The sequence below is a fragment of the Archocentrus centrarchus genome, chromosome 1, assembly GCF_007364275.1.
Source record: "Archocentrus centrarchus isolate MPI-CPG fArcCen1 chromosome 1, fArcCen1, whole genome shotgun sequence".
NCBI lineage: Eukaryota > Metazoa > Chordata > Actinopteri > Cichliformes > Cichlidae > Archocentrus > Archocentrus centrarchus.
The window spans coordinates 38136727-38164358 of NC_044346.1; the positions used below are offsets into that span (position 1 = coordinate 38136727).

At 42.7% G+C, this 27632-nt stretch overlaps 3 protein-coding genes across 6 annotated transcripts in view; 2 read left to right on the forward strand and 1 right to left on the reverse strand.

Annotated features, from left to right (window-relative positions):
- The window catches only part of LOC115788521 (zinc finger protein Aiolos-like), a 39784-nt gene extending 34834 nt beyond the window's left edge, over nucleotides 1-4950 (reverse strand). Inside the window, exons 1-2 of the mRNA XM_030741585.1 lie at nucleotides 4526-4950; nucleotides 3100-3208 (exon numbers count right to left, since the gene is read on the reverse strand). The gene's annotated coding sequence lies outside the window, so the exon portion shown is untranslated. The remainder of the gene's footprint in view (nucleotides 1-3099; nucleotides 3209-4525) is intronic.
- LOC115788543 (SWI/SNF-related matrix-associated actin-dependent regulator of chromatin subfamily E member 1) lies at nucleotides 3831-17674 on the forward strand. Of its 4 annotated transcripts, none has more exons than XM_030741618.1 (11): nucleotides 3833-4134; nucleotides 4806-4856; nucleotides 5085-5128; nucleotides 6888-6986; nucleotides 7801-7881; nucleotides 8181-8312; nucleotides 8524-8695; nucleotides 13142-13314; nucleotides 13413-13514; nucleotides 15228-15489; nucleotides 17230-17674. In XM_030741618.1, the coding sequence occupies exons 2-11, from the start codon at nucleotides 4850-4852 to the stop codon at nucleotides 17433-17435; spliced, it is 1278 nt and encodes a 425-aa protein (XP_030597478.1). In that variant the 5' UTR covers nucleotides 3833-4134; nucleotides 4806-4849; the 3' UTR covers nucleotides 17436-17674. The 4 variants fall into 4 exon arrangements, with proteins under 4 accessions (XP_030597485.1, XP_030597493.1, XP_030597478.1 ...); XM_030741610.1 differs by having other exon boundaries at nucleotides 3834-4134; nucleotides 6888-6992; XM_030741625.1 differs by lacking the exon at nucleotides 8181-8312 and having other exon boundaries at nucleotides 3831-4134; nucleotides 6888-6992.
- Nucleotides 17675-21615: 3941 nt separating this feature from the next.
- On the forward strand, nucleotides 21616-27632 carry ccr7 (chemokine (C-C motif) receptor 7). The gene is made up of 3 exons (XM_030734392.1): nucleotides 21616-23559; nucleotides 25126-25175; nucleotides 25414-27632. The coding sequence occupies exons 1-3, from the start codon at nucleotides 23544-23546 to the stop codon at nucleotides 26479-26481; spliced, it is 1134 nt and encodes a 377-aa protein (XP_030590252.1). The 5' UTR covers nucleotides 21616-23543; the 3' UTR covers nucleotides 26482-27632.

Genomic DNA, 27632 nt, shown 5'->3' on the forward strand with positions numbered 1-27632 from the left:
CCAGAGCACTTAAGTCACTTTGTTATTCAATAAAAAATAAAATAAACAAAAGCACAGAAGTGCAACTGTACCTCCACTCACACAAAACAGAGGTTATAGACTAAATGCACAGCAAGACCTGTTAAATTTACATTTTAAAGAGTCCTACAAAAGTCAGTCCTTTATAATTAATGAGCTCTTTAGCTTTAAACAAGCTGCCACATTATGAACTGTTATGCATAATTACAGCCATACACAAAGCATACTCATAAAGAAATGTAGCCACCATCACAGGAAAATATCTTAGATTGCAGAAACAAATCAGGAGACAAAGTGGATCAATGAGACGCCACACGTGGGGACAGATTATTTTTAACACATTTCCATTCACTTCACAATTTCCGAGTGACGTCATGTTTTGAAACAACAGTATGGACAAAAGTACTGGGCAACCTACACCTGACACCTACGGGAGCTGCTCGGCCACGGAAGCCATGATGCGCCGTCGATGCCAGAGGAGGTTTGCAGCTCTGCAGCCACTGACTCAGCAGAGAATTGGCCACGTTTAGTCACTACGTGCCTCATCACTCAGTGACCCCACTCTGTAACTTTATGTGTTCTGCCACTTCGTGGCTGAGCTGCTAACTTTAAACACCTCCACTTTGCAATATGACTTACAGCTGATGGTGAAATATCTAAGAGGAAACAAAAAAGCTGACTGACTTGTTACAACAACGACATCCTATCACAGTATCACGCTTGAATTCGGTGAGCTCTTCAGAATGACCCATTCTTTCACAAATGTTTGTAAAAGCAGACTGCATGGGGCGGGTGGCTGTGGGACCGAAAACACCTGATTTGAAAGATTAAGAGGTGCATTTACTTTACACACGGTGAAGCTGCACAAGCTGATGAATGACCTCTTTTTAGTTCCAGAGAGACGTGAGGGTACTTCCCAAAGTCTGACCTGCTGGTTGTGTGACTGCTTCAGAAGCACTAAAATACTGTTGACTGAATAATCAACAATGATTTTGTCGCTGACAGGTTATTGAGGATGATGCTGTCCTAGTTTATCGTGGAGCTGCTTCTCCTCTGTGACACACAGCAAGCAGCAAAGAGAAAGAGCCACAACACGGCGACAAAACTGTTGAATTAAAAACAAATGAAAACGAAAGCTGTCAGCATGTTTAGTGACTGAGATCATTTTAGCTTTGCGATACAGTGCTAGCCCTGGTGCCCTAGGCTGGTGACCTGTATAGGGTGTACCCAGCTGGGATAGGCTCCAGCCCCCCGCAACCCTGAAAAGGATAAGCGGAAGAGAACGGATGGATGGACACGGTGCATTATCCTGCTGGAAGCAGCCATCAGAAGATGGGTACACTGTGCTCATAACAATGGGTGTGGTCAGCAACAATACTGGCAGGCTGTGGCACTGAAACAATGGTTAGTTGGTACTAAGGGGTCCGAAGTGTGCCAAAAGTGGCATTACACCACCAGCAGCAGCCTGAACCTACGAGGCAGGATGGATCCATGCTTTCATGTTGTTTACGTCAAAATTCTGATCCTGCCATCCACAGGCCACAGCAGGAAGGCTCATCAGACCTGGCAACATTTTTCCAGTCTTCTATGGTACAATTTTGGTGAATTTGTGTGAATTCTAGCCTGTTTCCCGCTCTTGGCTAACCAGAGTGCCACCCGGTGTGGTCTTTTCCTGCTGTAGCCCATCTGCTTCGGGGTTCAGCATGTATGGGCAGAGATGCTCTTCCGCATACCTTGAGTTTTTGTTGCCTTCCTATCAGCATGAAACAGTCTGGCCATTCTCCTCTGACCTCTGGTATCAACAAGGCATGTTTGACCACAGAACTGACAGTCACTGGATATTTTCTCTTTTTGGACCATTTTCTGTTAACTGCAGAGATGGCCGAGCAGCCTGTCAGGCACCAACAAGCATGCCACATTTAAAGTCACTTAAATCACCTTTCTTCCTCATTCTGATAGTTGGTTTGAACTTCAGCAGGTCACCATGACCATGTCTACATGCCTAAATGCACTGAGTTGCTGCCTGATTAGATATTTGCATTAAGGAGACACAGTGGCGCAGTGGTTAGCACTGCTGCCTCACAGTTAGAATAACATCTGGAAGGTCTGGGTTCGATTCCACCTTGGCCCAGGCCTCTCCCTCTCTCTGTGTGGAGTTTGCATGTTCTCCCCGTGCTTGTGTGGGTTTCCTCCGGGTACTCTGGTTTCCTCCCACAGTCCAAAGACATGCACTTACTGGGGTTAGGTTAATTGGCCACTCTAAATTGCCCATAGGTGTGAGTGTGAAAGGTTGCCTGTCTCTCTGTGTTGGCCCTGCAACAGGCTGGCGACCTGTTCAGGGTGTACCCTGCCTCTTGCCCTATGACAGCTGAGATAGGCTCCAGCCCCCCCGCGACCCTGAACAGGATGAGCGGAAGCAAATGGATGGATGGAGCCTTTGAGTTGGTGTATCTAATAAAGTGGCTGGGGAGTGTACCTGCTATTCTGGGCCACTGTGACAAAATTAAACAGGTTAGAAACCTTTGAATAAAAAGTTGCAGATGGGTGACTGCATAAGGAGCTTTAGTGCTCCATGATGCAACAGGAGATGGGTACAGAGTTAAAGTTGTAGAAACTGTAGAAAATATTTAGAGCATATAACTGAATATATGAACCAGGAGAATTCATTTTTTCCACATCTTAATCCAGTACTGTACGCTTCCCTCAGCCTACCGCAAAAACCTGTTAAATTGACACGTTAATCACAATACTCAAGGCAGTCTGTAGGGAACACCTCTGGAAGGATACATCATAATAATATGAGTTTAGCAGCTACTAAAAATATCTCTGCCATCTACGACCAGAGTAAACTTTCATGTCTGCTTAGTTCCACTGCCTGAGTCTATTTTGAAGAGCTTTACAGGCTTAAGAACTGATTCTGCATTACCAGAGGAGCTCCACGGATTCATTTAACATGTCAGATGCGCTATTCTGCCCCCGGGCATCCACAATCCCACAGCTGTACCTGGAGGGCCCCGCACAAATGACCACGTTAAGCCCGCACCATAGCCTAACTTAGAGGAAATGTGATCTCCACCTTACCTCCAGATGCACTCCACTGCAGGTGTGCAAGGTTAAACAAGGTCCTCACCGTGTCTTTTTTGGAATCTGCTTGCCCTCCCATCCGTGCAGCTTTCTGGCCTTTCGTGACCTGGGAGTCAAAAGAAGGTGAAGCACCAGATGAGCTCACATCAGTGTCTGAATGCATATTGTGCGGGAGGCAGGTCATGCAGAAGTAAAATAAGCTCTCAAGTGTGCAGAGTAAACAGAAAGAAGGAGGGTCACAATGAACACAATCAATTAACAAATCCCAAACAAGAACTATTCAGGCTGAATAGGCGAAATCCTGCAGGCTTTTTGTTGTTTTCTTTAGGGAACACACTATTACAACTACTGACCTGGGCAGCTCTCAAACAATGTGAACAAGAATGCAAAGTATTTCAGTCCTAACAACAGGGAGCAGTGAATGGGGTAACCTTGAGTTTCTCCAAAGCTCATAAGCCTGTGAAGCGTCCATAATGCAACTTATGGTATGGTGACATAAGCAGTCATCCCACTTTTCCTCCTACATAGCAAGAACAGGTGCTTACTGCCTGTAAGAATGGGAAGATGCATGGCAGAGCATCTGCATCTGCATCTGCACTGACATGACACATTTTTGACATGATACATTTTGCAGTCAGGAGTGACAATGTAGGTCAGCTTTTCACAGTCCAGAAGCAAACCGCATCGTGCTGCAACAATGCACACCTGCAGCTTAAATCTAAAGACATGCAGGCAAAATTTGAAATCCCACTCAGCAGCTCCGTGTTGTTTTATCCAAATGCTGGAACAGAAACGTGTCTGCTGTCACTGCTGCAGCGGTGACAGCTGAGAGCGATGAGCATCAGCATCGCGCCGAGGCACCGCTGTAATAAGGAGAGGGTGGGGGTGCAATTCTAGAAGATTCTGCAGGAATCATACGAGTGGACCCCATTTCACTGCTTTATTGTGGGAACTGTGAGACTAAGCTAGGTGGTTAGCCTTCCCTACCAAAGCCACAACCTGCACACTGTGGTGGGGACTAAAGGTTTTAGGGTGAGTTTTTTTTTTTTTGGCCCATCAATTTAGCACTCCTGCTTGCACAGTACGTGGATATCTGTGGACATGTTGACTTTGCTTGATGCTGCATGCTAATAATATATCAGGTGTCATTCTCTTTAGCTACCAGCTATGCAGCTAGATAGCTGTCAACCGGCTGGTTATTTAGAGCAAAAGAGGTTATGAACCACGCGAACTACAAGAAATGTCAACTATCATAACGTTAGGACTATCTCAGCCACTCTTAAAGTCAGCTCACGAACATAAAATTATACTCCAGGTCGACTTTTGGCGCAGAATAGCTAAGAGCAAGAGATTTAGCTGGCTAGCTAATTGTTAGCTAAGTTACAGCACGTCTATAGGCTGAAGCCTAACGCTGTTCACCTACCATCATATCCACATTTTCATAATCACACAGCCCTGTCATTGATACCACTTATTTATTTAATTTTGCTAGTGTGAAATTGCTTCAAATATATATCCGCTAATCTCTCGAAGCGTTAAGTTAGCTTCGAGCTAACACCGATGTAGCGGCCGTTAGACTGCCTTGTTGCTTGAATCACCATCAGCATCTCTTTGTTTTCTCTGCTTGAACCTCCGTGTCACATCTAATCACTGGGATATATAGTTATATATTGCTATCCTCCTCTAAAATGTGTTTATTGCAGATCCAATGACTGGAACAGACTGATTCATCCTCCTCACTGCAGAAATGTCAAGTAAGACACTGGGAGCGTTTTAGCCAGTTGTAGGTGATGGTGTTTGAATGCATCAGATCTGCTTCAGTTTGTCATGAGAAGTGAGATGACCACAGGACTGCCAGTGTAACAGATAACTGCACAGTCTGATTTGGCTTACTATAAAAAACAAACTGTTTTTGGAAGTTGGAGAATTGGATTGGACTGATCCTCATTTTTTTTTATTAATTTTTTTTTCCCCCATAACAGAGAGACCATCCTATGCCCCTCCACCTCCCCCTGCCCCTACAACTGTAAGTATTCTCAAGTACATAAGGACATTTTATGGGACATAGGTGTCATTAGATGGAGACTTTTTGTTCCCAGGATGAGGTGCTGGAGGAAATCAGAAGATATGATCAGAAATAAATGCTGGGAAAGCTTTTGGGGCATGTTTGTGGTAGTGGGTTGAATTTAGAGCAGATTTGCATGTTGCATGTTTCTTCAGGGTCTTCTTGTTGCTCAGGTGCAGTGACAAGTATAAAACATACATTTTATTTTCTATGACTTAGCCAAAAGAATTGATGATTATGCAGATATAATTGCAATGTATATCTTAATGACATCTGCTCAGCTGCCTCTGTGTTACACCCATATGAAGTTTATTATTGATTCTGCCTGAACTGTGGTTGGATCTCAGTAATCAAATTATAGTCGGAGGAGTGTATTCGAGATGTTCTTTAATGGAGCGGCACAGGTTACAGGGAGAGCCTCTGAGCAAATTGGAATACTTTATTAGAAATAAATACAGCATCATTTTCAGGCCCATGCGCAGCCCTGTGCCCTCATAGATGAAAAGTGGCACGGAGCAAGAATAACCAAAAAAACTATTTATGACTAATAATTCTACTTAAGTAGTAAAAAAGTAGTATCAGAGTACATCTGAAGTACTTAAAGTAAAAGCACTCGTGCAGAGTCATATGCATGACATTGATATTATTGGATCATAATTACTGCTAGATATGATTTTTTTTTTTTTTATATACTAATGGGTGGATTTAAAGGAATATAGCATCATATATTAGCTTGTTTATATCTTAAACTCTACATCATAATAAACCCTTTAAAATAAATAGCATGGACTTAGTGTGTCTAACTTTATGTGGGACTGCACAACATTTTTTTCCTCTTATCCTTCCATCCCCACCTGTCTCATATGTTCACACAGTGTCCTACACAAAAAAGTGTGTAACTCCAAAAGAGAAGTCCTGACCTATGGCTGGACCTCTACTGAAACCCATCAGTGCAAATAGATAAATGGTCTACACGAGACATCACAAAAGATCAGAAAATGAAACTTTAGCTTCCTTTTTGTGTAGTAGTCACGATGGCGTAAATTATGCTTCAGGAGTAATATTTGTAATATTTCTTATGAGAGGACCTCGTAAACTCTGATCTGTTGCTGTGAATCCTTCATTTCTTTCATTTTGCTAGCGGTAGTTTTGAGCCTGTTGGTGTTTGGTGGCAGACTCAGATTTGGAGCGGGACCAGGATCAACAGTGAAAGTCTGGTTCTGATTTTACTGCACTATAGATGGTCTCATAATTATAATGTAGATATATCTGTTGCTAAAGTAGCATTAATCACTTTTGGAAGCGGACACATTTTATTCCCACTGGGAATAAAATAATTTAGTAGAGGCTATAAGATTATGCAGACCAGAGGGGAGGAAACCCCCCCCCCCCTCCCCTTTACACCCCAACAAATTATACCCAGGATGTCGGCTGGTGTGGCACCAGGTATCGTCTAAGTAAGCCTTGTTAAGCCAGTGTTGTTTGACTTTTAGTACAGTTTATGCTACATTTTGTTCAGTCACACAGGCGTGCTGATACACCACTGCTTCTGAAAAGATTCTTTTCCTATAGCCCCAGCATGAATGCAAGTTTCTTTGTTTTGCATTTTCCCAGCTTCTTTCATTGGTTTCTTTATTTTATTTTTGTTGTCTTGGGCTTTCCCCTCTTCTTCTTTTATGTCATTTCTCATTCGTGTTTCTGTCTCATTTGTTTCCATCAGCAAATGCCCAACACCACCGGGTTTGTGGGGTACAACCCATACAGCCATCTGGCCTACAACAACTACAGACTGGGAGGGAGCCAGAGCAGCAACAGTCGGGTAACGGTATGAATATTAACATAGAATAAAAAATAAATTAAAAGCAGCAACTGAACGTATAAGGCAGACCAGAACAGTTTGCTTCCCAAAAAAAGCTCTGAAGATGCTGCAGAAGAAGTTTTCCTTTGCAAGCATTAAGATTGACCTTTGCTCTGTTCAGAGTAAATTAGATTAGACATATTTTTGCATTTCTACTCTAGAAACTCGTTCCATTACTGAGACTGAATAAGAAATGATGCATATCATTCCAAACTCCCTCTGCTGCCTCCATCATAGTGCAGGCCGGCTAAGAGTCCATCTGTGTCTATTCAAATCCCACCTGCCTTTCAAAGTCTGCATTTCTGACAGCCATGTTAAGTAACCCATGCCATCATGTTGCCATGGCATTAAAGACTTTGCTGCTCGGCATGGCTGTGGCTGCTGAGCAGTAATTTAGTCGCTGCATGCAAGCTGTGGTTGGCTGACTCTGATAATGGCATTATGTCTCGCAGTGGGCAAATCTCAGCTTAAGTGAGATTTCTGTATTTTTTTTTATTTTTATTTTTTAATTTTTCTATTTATTTTTCCCCACAGTCAGCGGTGCTGTAGTGCACTCCATGGGGTTTCTTCTTCTTGTTTATAGCCTCAGACTGTCATTAATGAAAGCAGGTTAACTTATAAGTTAATTTAATGCATCTTGTTTTTAAACTTTAACACAATCACCTGCTTGTAGCTTCACAAGCTTCAGCCTAGCTTAGCTCCAGTGTTTCAGTGGATGCCTCATCTCTTCAGGGTAGCCATGTCTCAAGGTGACTCTTCTCCCTTTCTTTACCAGAATTCCTCTGGAATAAATATCCCAAAGCCACCCAAGCCGCCCGATAAGCCACTGATGCCATATATGAGATACAGTCGCAAGGTAAGTACAGTGTTTAACTGCTGCCTTTTGCATCATCATGTGCTCAGCTGGAAGAGAGGGATGCTTTGATTTTTAAGATAATCCTAAAGCTCAAGAGTAAGATGCACACTTTGTCTTGGTTGTTTATCGAGGTAGGTTGAAGCCAGATTAAGCTAGAAATTAGCGGGATTTATCATCTTGGAAATGCAGCTTAAAGCACACGGCCTCCTCTGGTTTGTGACCTCTCTGCAAAGAGATAACCACCTATAGCCCCTCCAACCCAACCCAACCCCACACCCATGTCTGGTTCTCATCACCAGGTTTGGGATCAAGTAAAAGCCTCCAATCCTGATCTGAAGCTATGGGAAATTGGGAAGATAATCGGTGGCATGTGGAGGGACCTCACTGATGAGGAGAAACAGGATTATTTGAATGACTACGAAGCAGAGAAGGTTGGTTGTTTTACAAGGGGTGTTATGGGGTTTTTCTGATGGGTGACCAGTAGCTGTGTCCCCACTAGCTGTGGGTCCCTCCAGTCATCATTCCTTCCTGAGTAAACCTCTTTCCTCACCTTGTCCTAGACGATAGAAACAAGGGTCCACATTGTTGTGTCTGCTTGCCTCCTCTGTTTCCTCGTCATTCCTGTCATCTTTTCCACTGTAGATTGAGTATAATGAGAGCATGAAGGCCTATCACAACTCGCCGGCCTACCTGGCCTACGTGAATGCAAAAAGCCGGGCTGAAGCAGCTCTGGAAGAGGAGAGTCGCCAGAGGCAGTCCAGGCTGGACAAGGACGAGCCTTACATGAGTATTCAGCCAGCAGAGGATCCAGATGGTAAGGCCCCCTCAGCTAAACACTTTGTCTACCAAGGTTTAGAGCACCGCCACAGAGCTGTAATTACTGTAGCACGACCACACAGCGCTGCCAGTCCACAAACCCAGAGAATGTGTTATCTTTCCCCCCCCTCCTCCTATAGTGCTACAACCATTAACATCTTTGATAATGGTACCTTTGAAACGCCATCTCTGCTTTCAAGCTTCCAGCATGAGACCAAAATTTGCCTTTGTTTTGCACACGTGTTTACATTTTGTAGGTATTCTTGGCAATGGTTAAGACATAATTGCAAAATTTACATTCTTTGCTCTGTTGTTATAAAGCCTGACTGATACACACAAACACACACACACACACACACCATGGTAGACACAGAAGCCAGAAGAACACGTTTGAGTTACACCCACCTCAAGGAAATGATGCTTGTCTGGGGTCTGGCTGGGTTAAAGTAGACGATAATGATGCACAGGAAAACTACAGATAAAACAGTTGCTATTTAGAAACACCCCAGACCATAAAAATGTCAAAGCTGGTATCCCAGCGGGTTTTGTTCTTAACAAACTGCACGTACAGCAACGATTAAATAAGATTTAGCTCCCTGGGTGGAGAGGACAGGGATCATTCTTCATTAAACTCATTAAAAACTTGTACTCTAAGCTGCAGCCATATACCACTTTCTGCCGTATTGTTTATCAACATTAAAATGCCATAAAGCAGATTTGAGCATTTAGGAGGTGCTGTGGTTTTACTGTCCCACAAAATGTGAAACAACGTTCAACATGGAGACATTGAGTTTTGAGAAATATCCCACACATTAGTGAGACGTAATTTGTGATCATGAGAGAAACTTTATGCTCTCACACGACCTTCAGAGTGTTGACGGTTTCCTGTTTTCGTGTCTGAGCACCTATGTGGCAAACGACATTCATTTCTGCTCTCTGGAAAGTTTCAAAAGGTGCACACATGGGTGCACAGCAGCAGCAAGCTCAGGTGATACCCATTGAGCAAGGGCAGAGTTTTGCCACAACAAAGTCAAAAGCAGTTTACCAGATGGAAAAATGGTAAGTACACAGGAGGATTGTTGTTTAATGAGCAACAGTAGATGAATCTGTCTTTAAACAGCCTCAGACTATATATATATCTATATCTATATGTCTATATCTCTCTATATATCTATCTATATCTATAGAAATAGATAGACATAGATATATATAAATAAAACATTAGTGCACAGAGGAATCCATTGTCAAGGACCTAGATCCTGTGGCTGCACAACAATTTTCTCCAAACGTGGTGCTGTGGCCAATCAGCTCCTCTTTGGTCTCGTCCGTCCAAAGGACATTGTTCCAGAAGTCTTTGGTTTGTTCAGTCACAGCTTTGCAGACCTAAGCCGTGCGGCCGTGTTCTTTTTGGAGGGAAGAGGCTTTCTTCTGGCAACTCTTCCAAATAAGCCATACTTATTCAGTGGTCTTCTAGGGCTGGGCAATATGACCTCAAATCAAAATCATGATTAAGTGAACATTTTACCTCAATTACAAGGATTATTATTATTATTATTATTATTATTATTACACACACTCAGATACGCACTATCAGAGCTGCAGAAAGGTGTGCTGAAGAAAGGAGTGCCTAAGTAGTACAACAACAAGCTGTCCATACCTGAGGTCTTAGAAACTGTGTGCAAAGTCTCAACCTTGGCTGACTGTTTGAAGAGGCATACCAGAGACATGGAAGCTAGGAGAATAAGCAAGATGTAGGTGCAGTGCCCCCGGATGTGACTCAATACACGAGTGGGGGCCCAGAAATGAATTGGCAGAAACACCAGACGAGCAAAACACCACCTACTGGTAGATCGAGCAGTGCACAGTAAAACCTGTGCACTGCCTGGATTGACTACAAGAAAGCCTATGACTAAATGCCCCACACATGGAGCCTGGAATGCCTAGAACTATACAAGATCAACGGGACTCCGGGAACTCAGTGGGGACGTGGAAAACAACACTAGCGGCCAACTTCAAGTCAGTTGCACAAGTTACCATCAAGTGGGGGGGATTTACCAAGGAGGTGCTCTGTCCCCACTGCTGTTCTGCATAGGCCTGAACCCCCTCAGCCAAATTCATTAACAAGACTGGCTACGAATACCGACTACAAAATTCAGGCTGGAGAAGTGTAGTTCGAAAGAGAGGAAAGCTGCAACCTCCAAGTACCTGCAGGAAATAAAGCAAGTCCTGAAGAGTCAGCTGAATGGCAAGAACATCTGGGCAATCTACAACTACGCCCTGACAGTCATCGGATACCCTGCTGGGATAATAAACTGGCCAATAGAAGTCGTTGACATCAAGTTGAGAAAGCTGCTTAGCATGCATGGAGGGTTTCAGCCCAGATCCAGCACACTGAGACTGTACGCTAAGGGGAAGGAAGGAGCCCGAGGACTAGTGAGTCAGAACCACTATCCTGGATGACACGACACAGATCTATAGCGATAGATGTAGCAATACCAAGTGACAGCAACATAGGAAGAAGGAACACGAGAACCCCGATAAATACCAAGGGGTGAGAGAAGAACCATACAGGATGTGGAAGGTGCAGGTGGCGGTGGTCATCATGGTAATCGGAAGACTTGGGGTAGTGAACCCTAAACAGGGAGATATCCTGTTTGGAATCTGCTGGAGCCAACAGGAATATCTCCAGCAGATTCCAGGGAAATATCCCAAATCTCTGTCCAGAGGAGCAGAGTCCTAGCAACAGCTAAGATGCTGCGCGCGAAGCTCCCAGGCCTGAAACAGTTTTTCGTGCATTTTTCTGTTTTGTCCGTCCTAAAGCCAAAAATGTGACCGCATTTTTGTTTGGTAAAAACTGGTTGAGTTGCGCAGTTGGTTTTGGTGTTTGACTCCAGTCACGATTGTGGTACCAGCAAACTGCCAGTTTCTGTTTTAAAAGAGGTGGTCACAGTTGCTTACAGTTAATCAGGTGCATTTGATTTAGCAGAACGTGGCCTGTGGTAGCAGTAAGGGTGTACTTAGTTTTTCACAGCATTGCAAAGAGTCCTGTGAAAACTTCACTGTGATTTAAATGCTGCTAAAATCTGTGGCACTTTGTGCCAGACTGCAGCCCCGTCTAGTGGTGCCTGGCTGTTAACTTTCCACCTATTTTCTTAGCTGCTTATCCAGCCTATGATTTTTTTTTTTTTTTTTTTTTGGGGGGGGGGGGGGGCTGTCAGAGGATAAAAAGTGGTTTACACACTGACAATCTCTCAGTGTTAACCTTTTCACTAACTGATTTGCATTAATGAAATGATTAATTTCTTAGTATTTATGCTGACTAACAAAGCTTGACTCGTCATGCACGTTCCCGGCATATATCAGAGTCCTTCTAGGAATAAACCTCACCACTCAGACATCTTAGAAGGCTTCTGGCTCTTATTTGGGAAGACATTTTGAAGCATTATTAAAAATTTACTGCTCACTGCGAAACTATGTGTATAGAAACAACACTTAATTCTGATTTTAAAAACCCATTAAAAGGTTTGCTGATTTTTTTGAAAAAATTTTTTAAATAAAGCTTTTTCCACCTGGAGGTCTATGCATAACTCAATATAACATTTTTTTGGTCTGATATAAATTCCCCCAAACGAGCTAAAGTCAGTTAATTGCTGTGCAGTCAGCATTAGCTTGTGAATCCTCTGACATTTATAGTTAATTTCCACTCAGCGGTGCCCATGAATCACTCTCTGTGCTCATATAGAGAAACTGTTTTGCATATAGCGCTGTCTTGGAATGGGTTTTAATTTCTAATGAAAATCTCTTGAGTGACTCGAGCGAAGCCGCATATGTGCACTGTTGCATGTAAGCCTGAGCGAATAGAAATGCATCGTCACGATGGTCCGCACGCAAGTTCAACGCTGTCATCTGTGTCAAAGATGCTTTTTCAGGGTATTTTTTTATTGTGAATGCATTCCCAATTCCTGAACACCCCCATAAAAAGATCAGTTTAAATCATCTGGAGTGGAAACATCGTAACTTAGCATGATTCTTTTCTTCAGGCTCTGGCTCTCCATGTGGGTTTTTACCTTGCTACACCATCATCCTGTACTTAAAAGGCAAAGCGGTACATTATTTACGACGGAGAGGAACATTTGCTGATGAATGTAAATTGCAGAGTACAGCTTGAAACATCTGTCCACATACTGTGGGTTATAATTGGCTGCCTGTCCCATTCACCTACTTTGCTTAAGGATGTGTTTGGACATAATGGCATATACTTAGCTCTAACTCTGTATAAATATTGAGCCATATCCTCCGTATGTTTACGCTGTCTTTATACATGTTTGTGTGATTTTGTTTTGTATGATTTGAGCTGGATTTTGTTGATGCCTGTTTCGCTTTGCTTTCTGAAAGGGCCACAAACGTATACGGCAACAGCTCACATGCGTTTCTGTGTCTCCAGATTACGATGACGGGTTTTCTATAAAGCACTTGGCTGCGGCTCGTTTTCAGCGCAACCATCGTCTGATCAGCGAGATCCTCAGCGAGAGCGTCGTCCCAGATGTGCGATCCGTCGTCACCACTGCCCGCATGCAGGTCCTCAAACGGCAGGTCCAGTCTTTGATGGTTCATCAGGTGGGATCAAACTGCGATCTCTGAATGTTCACTGACAGCTTTCTTTTTATTGGCTCATTAAGTCCTGACTGCCGGTGCCCGTGTGTCTCGTATCACAGAGAAAACTGGAGGCAGAGTTGCTTCAGATTGAAGACCGCCATCAGGACAAGAAGAGAAAATTCATTGAAGCCACAGAGTCGTTCACAAACGAGCTCAAAAGGGTACGGCATCTTTTACATCGAATTTGGTCATTGCCTACTTGCACGCAAGCTTCACTTTGCGTGACGTGTGCAGCTCTGGCTGTGGGCCTTCCTCCATCTGCCACGCAGGCCCAAGCTGCAGCTAACTCCATCCACATGTTCTGGCAATCATATAGCTGTCATCATTCACAATTTGTAGCCTCCATTATAACAGTTATTTTGAGATGCAGCTCTGTGCTGTGGGATGCAGTGTCCAATGTGCACAACAGGTGGTGCCGTTTGTATTTCACAGAGCTCGTTACAGACAGACCTGCTGTAGCTGCTTCATAGACAGACAGCTGTGACTTCAACCTGCACAAACATGTCAACACAACAGTTATTACTGGTCATGTTTTCCAGTTAGTTTTTGTTTCTGTTTTGTTGTGACTTTGTGTTTTCATTCAGTCTATTTTCCAGAAGTTTGCACCACTTCAGCCTTTCTGAGTATTAGAATATGGAGGATATTTGCCAGGGGCAAAATTTAAGAAGTTTAGAACAGGTGCTGTAGTACCAACAACACCTCGGGATGACCTGCTCGTGTTACTTTCTAACAATCTGTTAATGTTCAGCCTGCAGAGGTGTTAAAACCATATGTTTATATTTACCGGTTAGGTTTTATTTCTGTTTCGTTCTTTTTCTTTGAAATGTCGTCTCGTTTTTTCTTTAGTTTTCACCAGTTTAAAGTATTATAATACAGACGGCACTTTGTGACATCCTGAGCTGACAAAGACTCATTTATTAGTTTTGTGAAGTGATTCAGTTTGTTTGTTTTTTTTAAAGTTTGAAGTTTTTTCAGTTTGAATTAACTAACCCTGCAGCCAACACAAAAGCACACCTTCAGTAATTTTTTCATCCCTCTGCATGTTTTTCTGAATTGTGCAAACATCAGCTCCCATTGACTCATGTTCTGACATCTTGAGCCAATTTTCTGAATCAACCACTCTGAAACAATCTGCAGACCTTACATAACCTTTTTGCAAAAATTTAAACACGGTCTGACTTACTAGAAAACATTTTGCAAAGTGATGCATAATGTTAACCGCACGAGGCGGCCGTTTAACGCTGCAGTACAGGTGTCATTTAAAATTGTTCAGTCATTGCTAATGATGTGATGGAGCCTGTTCAGAGTGCACAGGAAGTAATGGATGGAAACAGTCTGAGAGTGTGGGGGTGGGGGTGGAGGTCCGGGGGTTGGAGAAGAGGAGAAAGATCAATATCAGTAATTTCACATGAAGTTTGAGCAGCAGTCACAGACCGTGTTTTTGTGCATGAAAAACACAAGTAAAGATTTACTATAAGTTTTGTTCTGTCTCATCATAAACACGAGCTTTTTGTTATATAATCACGTTTCAGTGCATCGCTTTGTAAATGTGAAGGAGGCGGGTGGAGAAAAGGCACACGAGGTTGTAGACTTGATTTTAAATGGCCTGAAGAGTGTGTTTTTTAAATCGTTTGATGTTGTGTGTAATGAATGCTCGGCACGGTCGTTGTTTAGCCTGTTTTGTCTGTGTGTGATCTGACAGCTTCGTGTGGTTTGCAGCACAGATAAAACTGTTTTGATGCGTTTGTGCGGCTTTGCCAAAAGAGTCAGAGGTTTGATAATTGGGGTTTGCCTCTTAGAGTTCTGAGAAAACAGTTGGAAGTTTCGAGAAATTACTGTTATTTCCACATTTGCTGCTTTGTTGCTGCTTTAAGTTGTGCTGCATGAAGGTGGAGGTGGACATGGAGAAGATTTCTGCAGAGATTGCTGCAGCAGAAGAGGCAGCCCGCAAACGGATTGCAGAACGTGAGAAGGATGCAGGAGACCGAGGTGCAAGAGAAGCTCCGACCTGCGTGCTGGCAGAGGAAGACAAACACATTTGTGCAACACACGGCAACAAGCCCCAGCAAAACTCTGTGAGTGAAGGCAGCAACAAGGAGGGCGAGGACACAGAATCCAGCACTACAGAGGCAGCAGGTGAGCCACACGTGGTACTCTTAGGAGCTTAATCTGTAATGATGCAGCCCAGTTTGACACTCTGTGTTTCTGATATTTAGACTTTATTTTGTCAGACTACTCAGTCTTATTTTGAAAGTTCTGGACCTTCCTGTCCAGGGTAACGACACGTACAGCCACTTTGCTCTATTCCTGCAGTCAGCCCAAATCCAGCTGCTCCTTTTTGAACTGCCGCTGCTCCTTGTTCGAGCCGGTGTGTGGACTCCAACCAGAACCCACAACAGGTGGAGGACTGGAGTTGCTACGCTGAGCTGCAGGGACTACCGTTAACTCCTGCAGTACAGCATGGTGTAGTTGGAGTCTATCCATTAGTATATCCATTATACTCTGTATTTCCAAAAGTATTTGCTCACCTGCCTTCACACTCATATGAAATTGAGTGACATCTTAATCCATGGGGTTTGCTGTTGCTGTCGCCCCCCCCCCCCCCCCCCCCCCCCTGCAGCTCCCACAGAGTTGGAGCATCAAATTGTCCCAAATGTCTTGGTATCCTGAAGCATTAAGAGTTCTTTCACTGGAACTAAGGGGCCGAGCCCAACTCCTGAAAGACACCCCCACCCCATAACCCCCCCTCCACCAAACTTTCCACAGTGCAGTCAGACAGGTATCGTTCCCCTGGCAACCACCAAACCCAGACTCCTCCCTCAGATTGGCAGATGGAGAAGTGTGATTCATCCCTCCAGAGAACACGTCTGCACTGCTCCAGAGTCCAGTGTGCTTTACACCACTGCATCAACACTTTACACTGAGCTTGGTGATGGAAGGCTTGGATGCAGCTGCCATGGAAACCCATTCATGAAGCTCTCACTGTTCTTGAGCTGATCTGAAGGCCACATGAAGGTTGGAGGTCTGCAGTGATTGACTCTGCAGAAAGTTGGTGACCTCTGTGCACTATGACCCTCAGCATCCTCTGACCCCACTCTGTGATTTTACATGGCCTACCACTTCATGGCTGAGCTGCTGTCGTTCCCAATCGCTTCCACTTTGTTATAATCCCACTAACAGCTGACTGTGGAATATTTAGCAGTGAATGGACTTGTTGCACAGGTATCATCCTATCACGGTACCACGCTGGGATTCACTGAGCTCCTGAGAGCGACCCATTCTTTCACTGATGTTTGTAGAAGCAGTCTGCATGCCTAGGTGCTGGTTTATACACCTGTGGAAGAGACTGGAACACCTGAATCCAGTGATTTGGATGGCAGTATCGTGCCTATTGTCACAAAGTGACAGTAAAAGTATTTAGTTAAAAAAGCATGGGTGTGTCTGCTTTTGTGCATGCATGTAGATTAACGCATCTCACCTCCCTGAAGCTACAAATCCAGTGGTTTAGTTCTACTGACTAAAGCTGCAGCGACTGTCAGCCTGCAGCAAAGTTTACAAGAACTCAGAAATTTAAAAATGTTGTATGCACACAGAGAGCTGAAGGTTGTAAAGAAGGTAGAGCTGTCTCTGTGTAAAGCTAATAAAAACATGCTTTAAGGTTGTCAAACAGGTGCTTCAGTGAAGGTTTCATTTCAACCAGGTGAGCTGTGATTGGTGGAAATGCCATCACTGCTCCAAACCTGCCAGCAGCTGGAAAATCCACATACTTTTTTAACAACTGGCCCCGGGCATCTGCATCAGCAGTGATGTTAAATCCTGATGTGCTGCTACTTGGTTCCTGTAAGACTTAATAACAGTTCATTTTCTTTGACGCAGGGAAGCCGAAGACCTCAGAGGAGCTCGAGGCCCATCCCGGCAGCGAAGAGGGGGCGTCGGAGGACAAAGAGAGCGTCCCAGAGGGAGCCATGGAGGAGGGAACCAGCGACAGCAACACGGGCTCAGAGACTACCTCCGCTCAAACGGAAGACGCCACGACTAGCGAGCCGTCAGAGGGGCCCAGCAGGGCGAGAGCAGCCCACTGAGTCCAGCAGCAGACTGTGTGTGAACCGTCAGGCTGTCGTTTGGCCTGCTGGCCTCTCATATGATCCTCTGATTACAGATATTGCACAGTGTCATCTCAGTTTGTCCAAGCATATGAAGAGCATTCAGATGGGCTCGATGTTTAACAAGCGTGAGGTCGAGTTCGAAGGCTCGCAGACACACTCTGAGGAAAAAAAAAAACAAAAAAAAAAAACAAAAACCTGCACTTGAAGCCGACAAAGCAATGATAAAATCAATGGCTGCTAACTGTGCCCCATGTGAAAGCACTATATTTTCTCCACAGGCTGCGCTGCCATTTGGAAGAACCCATACATACTTCAGCACATACTGAAACATATCTTTAGCACTATCTTTGGCAGAATTCAGACCGTCGCAGTTCAAGACTGTCACATGAAGCAAACATTGCTCAGTGTTCTATTTAACTTTGTATTGTAGTGTCATTGTTGCTTTTCTTGTTATTTTTGCATGTTTTATAAACTGGAGTTGTGACGAGTGGAGCTAGGTGACCATCTCCTCAGCAGGAGAATATTTGTTTACTCTCTGTATCAGTATTACAGTGGCAGTATTGTCTCAGGAGTTTGTAGTCATTTAGTAGTAGCTATTTCTGTTATTTATTATCAGCTTTTTTTTTTTATTATACTTGTGTATCGGTTGCCCCGGGGCGTCCGTAAGTATATGACTCGATCATCAGTGCTGTACAATGCTACAATGTTCTCAAGTTTGCTCGCTGTCAATCAAATCAAAAGCAGTACGCTTAGAACATTCGTGTTATCAGTATCGCGGTTTTCAGCAGAAAGCCTTTAAATGTACCGTAATTGTGTACACAGTGTAACGAGGTTTGCTTAAACATGGATTTTCATGTTGTCATAAAAAAAAAAAGAGCTTGAAGAACAGTCATAAACATGCAGTCTTAAAATGAATTTCCTTTTGCATATTTATACCAATAAACTTTTCTACCCTGAAGGAAAATGCTCATTTTATTTTATTTTTTATCATGTTTAGAGTAAAGTCGGGCCTTTGCTGCGTTTATTGTTAAAGAGGATCTCTTCTGCTTATGTTGAGCTCCATATTTTTATCCTTGGACTCTGCTGGCGTAGCTACTCATGATCAAAGTTCAAAATAATCGTTAATTATCTTGTGCTGGGTCTCTGTAATTCACAGTACTACAGAGGGCTCTGTCTTAAACCTGCATTCTTTTTGATGACCAACAGGGGGCGATAGCTGGGGTTCCAAAACCTCCCCTGATTTGTGACCTCACTAAATACTTTTACAATAACTTTATGGGGTCAGTTCATAGTTTAATGTGTTATTGGGAAAAAAAAACATGAAGTTTTAGTAAATTCTGTCATTAGAGTCAGAAAGGAGGCTCATCAACAATGTGCTTATTAGCAAACGATTTGTCAATCGCAGGTCATTGTGAGAGGTGTCCATATTTGCCCAGTCACACGAGTAATTATAGGATGGAAAAAGTATTTTACTGTCAGAGACTAATTGGAAGGTGTTCATGTAAATGCGGACAGCAACAGATTTGCAATTTTTGCCAATTAATCACCAGAGTTTTGGCCACAGATAATTGCTTTATTGTCAAACCGATTGCACGTAATTAGTAACGTGTCCTCATTCAATCACAAACTGATGGCAGACTGACTCCGCCTCATTGCAGTTTTTTAACTTGATGCACTGAGGTCACTTTGAAGATGGTAACTGCAGGCCTGGTCACCGTTATCGAACCGACCATCACAAAGGCAACGAGATCACAGTCAGGCACCAACTACAGAGAAAGAATGACAAACGGAGCAACACTGTCGTCCCTTATGTGGCAGGTTTGTCAGGAAAACTCAGTTTTCTCCAAGTTTCAGTTCCAGCCTCACTCTAAGGCAAAAACTGGTTCATCCCCAACAAAAGCTGACCAGCATAGTGTGCAGTGAGGAGTGCTCGGGCCTCCGCATCAGAGAAACCAAACAGCTACTTCACAGACGAACGGCACATCATAGAAGAGCCACCTCGACAGGACAAGATTCAGCTGTACATCTGCATTTTAAAGGATAAGCTCCCTCCACAGTGCTTCAGCCCCCACTCACACCTTTCTTGAGGGGACCTGTCATGTTTGGCGGTTTTTGCATGTTGTGCCAAACACATTTGCTTTTACAAGAAGATTTCTATAAGTTCTCTATAGGCTCCTCTTGTTAATGTTTGTCTTTCTATTTTTTTTATTCATTCATTTCTATTATTGTCCACACAATATGACTGCCAGGTCTGACAGGCAGGAAGGAAAGAGGAAGAAAAAACAGGTAGAGGGGAGAAAACAGAAGAAATGAATGGACACAGGTAACACAATCTGACCAAATACAAATACATTCACAGATTGATGTGTGTGTGTATATATATTAGGGGTGGGACTCGATTAAAAAAATTCATCGAATTAATTACAAGCTTTGTAATTAATTAATCGAAATTAATCGCATTTTAATCGCATTTCAATATTTGACATGAGAAATATTAATTTAAGTTTAGTTGATGAATGAATCAATATACATAAGCTTAAACTTCAAAATTGTGTTCATTTTCCCACCAGTCTACTACACAGACCAACGAAGGGTGGAAGTGCTCCTGTGATAAGCAAACACCTGAAATTAAAGTTAAGCATCATAACTGGATAGTTTTATTCAACATTAATGTCTCACTTGTTATAGTTGGAAATTAATCATTCTCTCAGCTGTATTCCTTGATGTTGAAATGTGTTATGCTTGTTTTAACAGCTTATTTTGATTAAAGACTTAAAATTAAACCACAAAAAGGAGAAAAAGTTCGTTCTCCGTTTAACAGCTGCTTTTACACAGCTGTGCTTCACACTCACGGTTGCTAGGCGACATGAGCTACACAGAGGTGACGGCAGCTGATATGAAGGCTAGCCGCTCACTTCCGGCCTTTGTGGTGTTCGTGGGCTGCGAAAGACGTGGGCCGGGTCCTTCTCAGGATGCGGCCCCTAATTTGGACATTGTGCGTCGATATAATCTGTATGCCGGGAACTCGCGCACTGAGAAACGTTCCACGGTGGAGGAAGGAGGGAGGCCACATATAGACCGTCCCCACTGGATTTAAATACCTGAGTCTCTCCACCAGTTGGTCTTAGAGCGTTTTGGATGAGAGGTGAAACGTCTTCAAGGAACTTAAAGAGGTCCAGTCTTTTTTTTTTTCAACCTCCAAATGTATTATATGAATATTGGTACCCATATGTAAAGGTTTTGTTAACACAGAAATATAATTAGCTTTATGTTTATTTATATTTTGGTTGTTTAAGTTTGATCACCCCTTCCTTACCTGGATAAATGGTATGGGCCATGCAGGTGCGATTGGGAGTTATAGGGGAGTGAGCAGAGAGGAAGTGGCAGCTTGCTGTGAGGCTGGTGACACGCAAAAGTTTAACATCTTTTTATAATTTTTATAATGTTGCAAAGTGAACTCAGGATTTCTCCTGTGCGCTCACATGACAGAGGGGGTGCCGGCTGCCTCTGACCAATCTAAAAGGGGTGTTTCACGGGTCATATGACTTTTCTTCAATGAGTGCCACCTGTTCCTGAGACATTATCAAATGGCAATTAAAAATCTATAAAGAGCATAAAAATATCCCATTAAAATGCAACACGGTTGTATCAAGAATGAGAGATTAATGCTGCAGAAAATCAATATAAAATAAACATTTTCATTCATGATAATTATTCAGGGTCTGAGTATGCTCTCAGTTCTGCTTTGAAACTGGCTCCTTTTAAACATTAAAGCTTCCTGTTCCCACAGCCTGATGGAGGAGACGTAGGAATCAGTTTGTTGGCAGATCAAAGTGAAATTAATGACTGATTGAACAGGAATTATTGGTGCGCTCAGTGTTTCCAGCAGGGTCAAAGATTAGAATCATGTATAACACACATAAATCACCAAGTGAATACAGGCACATTCACAGTTCATTCACTGGTTTTAGTTAAGTGCGGCTTAACAAGCTGCACATGAAAGACGCATTTCCAGTATTTATTGCACTTAAAACATGCTGTAAATAAATAAAAGACTCGGTCAGATGATTTTTAATGGAAACTCTGAACATCAGCTGCTCCTGACAGCTTTCATTCTCTCAGCTGCTGTTTAAGGGTTTGAGAAGAAAGATTAAATATAAGAACAGAATTCAAACACGGGCTGAGTCTGCGTACAGATTTGATTTGATTGTAGATGTCCTGTTTTAGGATCATATTTTAATGCTTATACAACAGGGAAAAAAAATAATCCAGGAATAAAGTTTGATCTGAGAATCTGTATTTATTACCGACACTCATCGTGGAAACACAGAGACTTCAGCTGCTCCTGGAAGCCTTTACACGCTCCTGCTCTCCCCGCAGAGGTCCGAGGATCTTTCAGGAATGGGGACGCTATTTTCTGGAGACTTGATTGGTCAGTAGGCGGTGATTTCATACCTGCTGGTCTCTAACCATGTGGTAAGAAGTGGCCCTCTTCATCGTTCTGGAAACCCGGGGTTGATCCTGAAGTTACCTGGATAAGTCCTCTGAAGTTTTTGGGATTGCTGTAACTGGTTCGTTTAGATTTTTTTTCAGCCTAATGATGATAAATATAATAATAAAAGATGACCTCATTCATTTGCATCAAAATCACATTGACAGTTTTGGTGAAACACTCAGAATCAACTCCAGAGTTTGTCATTGAATATTGACATTTATAATTATGAGCCTCTGAAAGTGGATGACTGTGTATAAAAATGTCATTAAACAGCAAATACAATCTGTTTAAATCGTTGACTTAAAGCTGAGAGTGTGCTGATTTAGGACCCACTGTGGTAGTTTGCGTGCTGTTTTTAAACGCCCCACCGTGCTCTAAGCAATCATGGCACACAGATTATCAACCATGTGCTTCTATCAGACTGTGCATAATGCTTTTTCTCCTTTGCACGGTACAGGTAAGGGAAGTGGGTAAGATGAGAAGGAATTGTTCTGATTTCCTGTTCCTGTTTTTCTCAGCAGCAGCACCCACCATCCTGTTCATCTGTGATCCTGATGAACTCACTGCATTGAGAAACATGGCGAACCCGGCAGGAGATTTAAATCTTTGAGTTATGATTTCTAAGGTTTCAGCTTTATAAAGCTGTGTTAGATCTGATAGGGCTTTCAGTGTGAGAGATGTTACCCTGCATTGTTGACAGTTCACTTTTTACATTTTATACATTTGAGGCAGTGCGGTTAGCAAGTGAAAGCAGCAAACCACAACCGCGAGAGAGAGACAGGTGTGCAGAAAGCCTGCACAGAGCTCAGTTGAAGAAAAGAAAAAAAGCACCTCTGCAGGGTTTCACCTCGTGTCCATCATTAACACCAAATGTCACAGCAACACAACAGCAAATGCCAATGAAAGTACAACTAACTCTCAGTATGAACAAAAAAAAAGATTCAGGAAATGTCTTCATTCAAAACTGAGCTCATGCTGATTATTATCAGGGAGAAATATGTGAGGTCTTAGTCTCAGTTTAGTATTTACTGACTGTGTGGCTTTGATCTTCAGCCACCTTTTTGGGCACAGAATCACTAAATTCCACTGAAGTAACATTTACATAAAACTTCACAATGCTTTTCACTTCAACACCTACGACTTCTCAGGTAGGTCTGTTCAAAGAAATGTGACTGTTGGGCTAAAGAACGACTTCCACCTGATGAAAACCACCAAACCTTCGCTTTCTATTTTTTCTTTTAAATATGTAAATTATGCAAAGTGTTACACATGAGAGAGAACATTTTCAGGATGTTATAATCTCGTAAAAACAAAGAGCCATGCTGTGAGAGTGTGCGTTTAAAACAAGTTAATGACAGACACGACTGTAGTTTGATCTCTAATGTTCACATTTTATTTCATATATGCTGCACCAACAATTGGAATAATAATAAAGTCTTTTTTTTGTGACATGGTTGCACCCCACGTGGTACCTTAGGAAGGTACCATGTGATGTGGTATCTGACAGCTATCAGTGAGATGAAGGGAAATCACCATCAGACAGATCTGTGCGCAGCGGCTTTACCTTCAGCAAACGGCTCTCAGGCAGCATGACTTCTCTCAGGGGTGAGTAAAGCTTAATTAACACAGTTAAAGGATGGTTGTGTGTGCTGTGGTCAATGAATGCATGCAGAAAGAAAAATATGCAAAAAAAACCCCAAAAAATGGTGTTACTAAAACCTCCAGATTATAACTAAAACTGATGGTAGCTGCTGTTTGTGCCAGAGAGCACAGATGTGATATTAATGCTGTTACAGTCTTTATAATTACTGGTGGTGAACACACAAACTTTACATGGTTTGATTCTGGAAGGAGACAAACAGAGCCTCAGGTGGGGTGGGGTGGGGGTTAGGGTACTTCTATTGTTGGTCCCAAGGTTGGTTAAAAGCAAAGGTTGCATCAGGTGTAAAAACACATGCCAAACCAAACTTCTTGAGTAGTGGTCGAGTTTAGATTAATTAACATCAATAATTAGGGATTAAAAACAGATTTGTGTCATTTGTGGAACTGCAGTTGGTTACATTTTTCTACTAAAAACATTAAGGGGAGTTTTAATGTGAGTAATGACAGTCTGCAACAATCTTAACAGTATTACTGCAAGTACACTTGTACTAGTGAATAATACAAAGAGCTTTTATTAAAAAAAAAATAAGGAAGTGAGAATTTATTCCCCTGAAAATACATTAAAGATGAAAAAAACTGAAGTCTGGAAGGAAAACCCTTTTAAGCAGTCTGTTTATTACTGCCTAACAAAGAGTCCCACTCAAACGAGTTATTTGTAAGCATAAACAAACCCACACTCAGGCAGTGATCACAGCGCTGTGGCAAAACTAACAGAAGGAGACGCAGCTTCTTTCAGCTGCTCTCGTACTCACAGGTCGCCACAGCAGGTGGATATTTGGATATAAATGTGTTAGCCATAACACTACAGAGCTGCTGCGGTAACAGTACTACTACTAATAAATACAACATCAAACACTGAAGTGATTGAAGTGAAAGCAGGTCTCATTCTGGTTTAAAAGCTAAAGCATAAACATGAGTTTCATTTGGGTTTAAAAATGTGTTTATGAAGACCTTTTGGAAATATAAGAAAATCACCTTAATAATTCCAATAAATTAACTTTGGATTTGGAAGTTACATTTTTATAACAAAGTCTGTTTTCACAAACTGGCATTTTTAAGTTTAAAAGACGCCGTCTGTCCCCCGCAGGCATTATAAAACTGTAATGCAAACCGATCACTGATTATTCTGCTAATTGTGCAAAAATACACACAGCAGTGTTACAAAAGGCCGATATAATGCACCTATGTTGTTTTTGTGGTCTCCTTGTTTAAATTTGGAAAATTACACATCATGCAGCCCTCTGCGGCTTGAAGACATGCTCGCAGATTGACCAATTCATTTCTATCATCCATATTCATAGACAGATGAAGCTGGGCATCATTTGCACAGAAATGCATGTATGTATGTTTAGCTTTGGAGTTCCTAAGGGAAGCATGAGTAACAAAAAGAACTGGCTCCAGCACAGAATCCTGAGGAACTCCAGAACGAACTTCTGAGCATGCGGAGAAGTCGCAGTTTACACGAACACATTAAGCATGTCTTCACAATGTTCTTCGTTTGTTTTTCAGTTCTCCAAAACTTTCTGCCGACTGTGCTGCTCTGGTTGATGAACTCCAAGGTAAGAAAAACACCAGTTTCTCTAAAGTTGTAAATATGTTTGGGATAAATAGTATCTAACAAACCGCAGTCTTTCCCTGTGGTACCAAACACCCCACCCTCCCCCCAGGAAGTGGTTATTAAAGGTGTAAAAGTGCAATGTATCACAAAGCAGGGTGCAGGTGTACTTTTGTTCTAGTTGCTTTAATACTTTTACTTCTTTCTTGGATTTTTTTCACTCATTTAACCTGTGTTTGCAGTTTTGCTTCTCGGAGGATGGAAATTACACGACCACGGCGCTCTTCACAGATTACAGCATTGCTAGCATGGATTACAGTGACTTTCCCGAACTCTGTATGAAGGACGCCAACCGTCAGTTCCGCCTCGTGTTCATGCCTGTCCTCTACTCCATCATCTGCTTTCTGGGGCTGGCAGGAAACATGCTGGTCATCCTCACTTACCTCTACTTCAAGCGGCTCAAGACCATGACGGATGTGTACCTGCTCAATCTGTCCTTTGCAGACCTACTCTTCGCCCTGTCACTCCCCTTTTGGGCAGCTAACTCCATGGTGAGCTGGGTGCTGGGCCTGGGGCTGTGCAAAGCCATGCACACCATTTACAAGGTCAGCTTCTATAGCAGCATGTTGCTTCTCTCCTTCATCAGTGTGGACCGCTACTTTGCCATCTCCAAAGCCATCTCTGCTCACCGCCACCGCTCCCAAGCAGTGATTATCAGCAAGCTATCATCCGCTTTGGTCTGGGTGTTGGCCCTGATCTTCTCCGTACCAGAAATGGTGTACACCACCATCAATAACAACACCTGCACTCCTTTCTCCAGCAACTCGGACCCGCTTCGCGTCACCGTCCAGGCGAGTCAGATTGCTTTGGGTTTTGCGCTTCCTTTCCTGATTATGACCTTCTGCTACAGCAGCATCCTCAGGACCCTTTACTACGCTCGTAATTTTGAACGGAATAAGGCCATCAAGGTGATCCTCGCTGTGGTCACCGTCTTCCTGGTCTTCCAAACACCTTATAACGTGGTCCTGTTTTTGAACACAGTTGTCACAGCACAAGGAGGAACCGAGGACTGCCAATACGATAACATCCTCCTCTATGCCACTGACATCACCCAGAGTTTGGCCTTCCTAAGGTGCTGCCTGAACCCCTTTGTCTACGCCTTTGTTGGCACCAAGTTTCGTTATGACCTCCTGAAGCTACTGAAAGAGTTTGGCTGCATGAGCCAGGAGAGGTTCTTCAGGTATACCTGTGGCAGGAGGCGGAGCTCTGTGCCCACCGAAACTGAGACCACCACCACATTTTCTCCTTAAAACAGTGTCAGTACGGACGAGCTATCAAAACCTGCCGATACAGTGTTACGCACCTGCTTATAACAGCGTTATGGACAAATATCTGAAAGCCTGTTTTTTATATGTAGATAGCAGAAGTTTGATTCAGGGGTGGGAAGTCAGTTTTCCCAAGAGGCCACAGTCTCATTGTGGTCCCTCCTATGGAAAACTAATTCGACACATCTGACATAAATGGATTTGTTGCTGTTCGTCTTTTTGTCTTTGTGTATTTGCTGCAGGGTAGAATACTTCAAGATTTTTGTGATCTTAAAATGAACAACACAGACCATGTAGTATTAAACCTGCTTACCACACACTGACAAATGATTCAGATGTAAGTGCACTTTTTATTTTGACATCATTTGTAGCAGATCTTTGGTCTAAATGTTTTTCTTTTGCTCTTTTTAACCACTTGTTTGTTTTTATCTCTTTAAAACATTTATAAACATTTTTGTATTTGCTGCAGTGAATATTATCTCAAGAAGTCTTTGCTTGTTATTTCAAAACTACCCGAACCCGGTCATTTACTGTTTATTTGCTCTTTTCTGCTCTATTTGAGAATATCCCACTTTATCAAAACAAGATTAAATTCATAAAACCAGATTTCAGATGCACTGATTACAGCTAAAATAAAGAGTTGCTTAGACATACGATGCTTTTTATTAGTTTTCTGTGCTGTGTATAGTGCTCCAATGCTGGAGCACTATACACAGCCACAGCCACAGTCATTAGGATGACTTCTACATCAGCTGATGGAGGAATCCAAACAGTCTGTGGGTTCAAACTGAATTCCCACAGTGAGTAATATGGATGCATTCCAACAGCTGGCAGTTCAGTATGCAGACCACAGAAGTGCATCTTTGCAGTAACACATCTGGAGCTTTCAGTCACAGCTAGTGCAGTTCCTCCACGCTTCTTCTTAAAATATTCAGGCTGATGCAGAAACAGCCTCTAAAATACAGGGAAAAAATGTAAAAAGTTTCATAACAAACCTCCGATGGAGACGTGCAGAAACAAGGAAACAGTACTCAAAGTAAACGAGGGCTTAAATTAAGTCATGCCATGAAAGTAAGATGCAACCAAATTATATCTGTGTAGATTCTCAGTTATCCAGGTCATAGTAGTCTCTGGAG

Excerpts from the sequence above, each read along its gene's own strand:
- ccr7 (XM_030734392.1), top strand. Across the intron at positions 25,176-25,413 it reads TCTGGTTGATGAACTCCAAG|TTTTGCTTCTCGGAGGATGG; the intron begins GTAAGAAAAACA and ends CTGTGTTTGCAG.
- LOC115788543 (XM_030741610.1), top strand. Across the intron at positions 7,882-8,180 it reads ATATGAGATACAGTCGCAAG|GTTTGGGATCAAGTAAAAGC; the intron begins GTAAGTACAGTG and ends TCTCATCACCAG. Across the intron at positions 13,515-15,227 it reads TCACAAACGAGCTCAAAAGG|TTGTGCTGCATGAAGGTGGA; the intron begins GTACGGCATCTT and ends TGCTGCTTTAAG.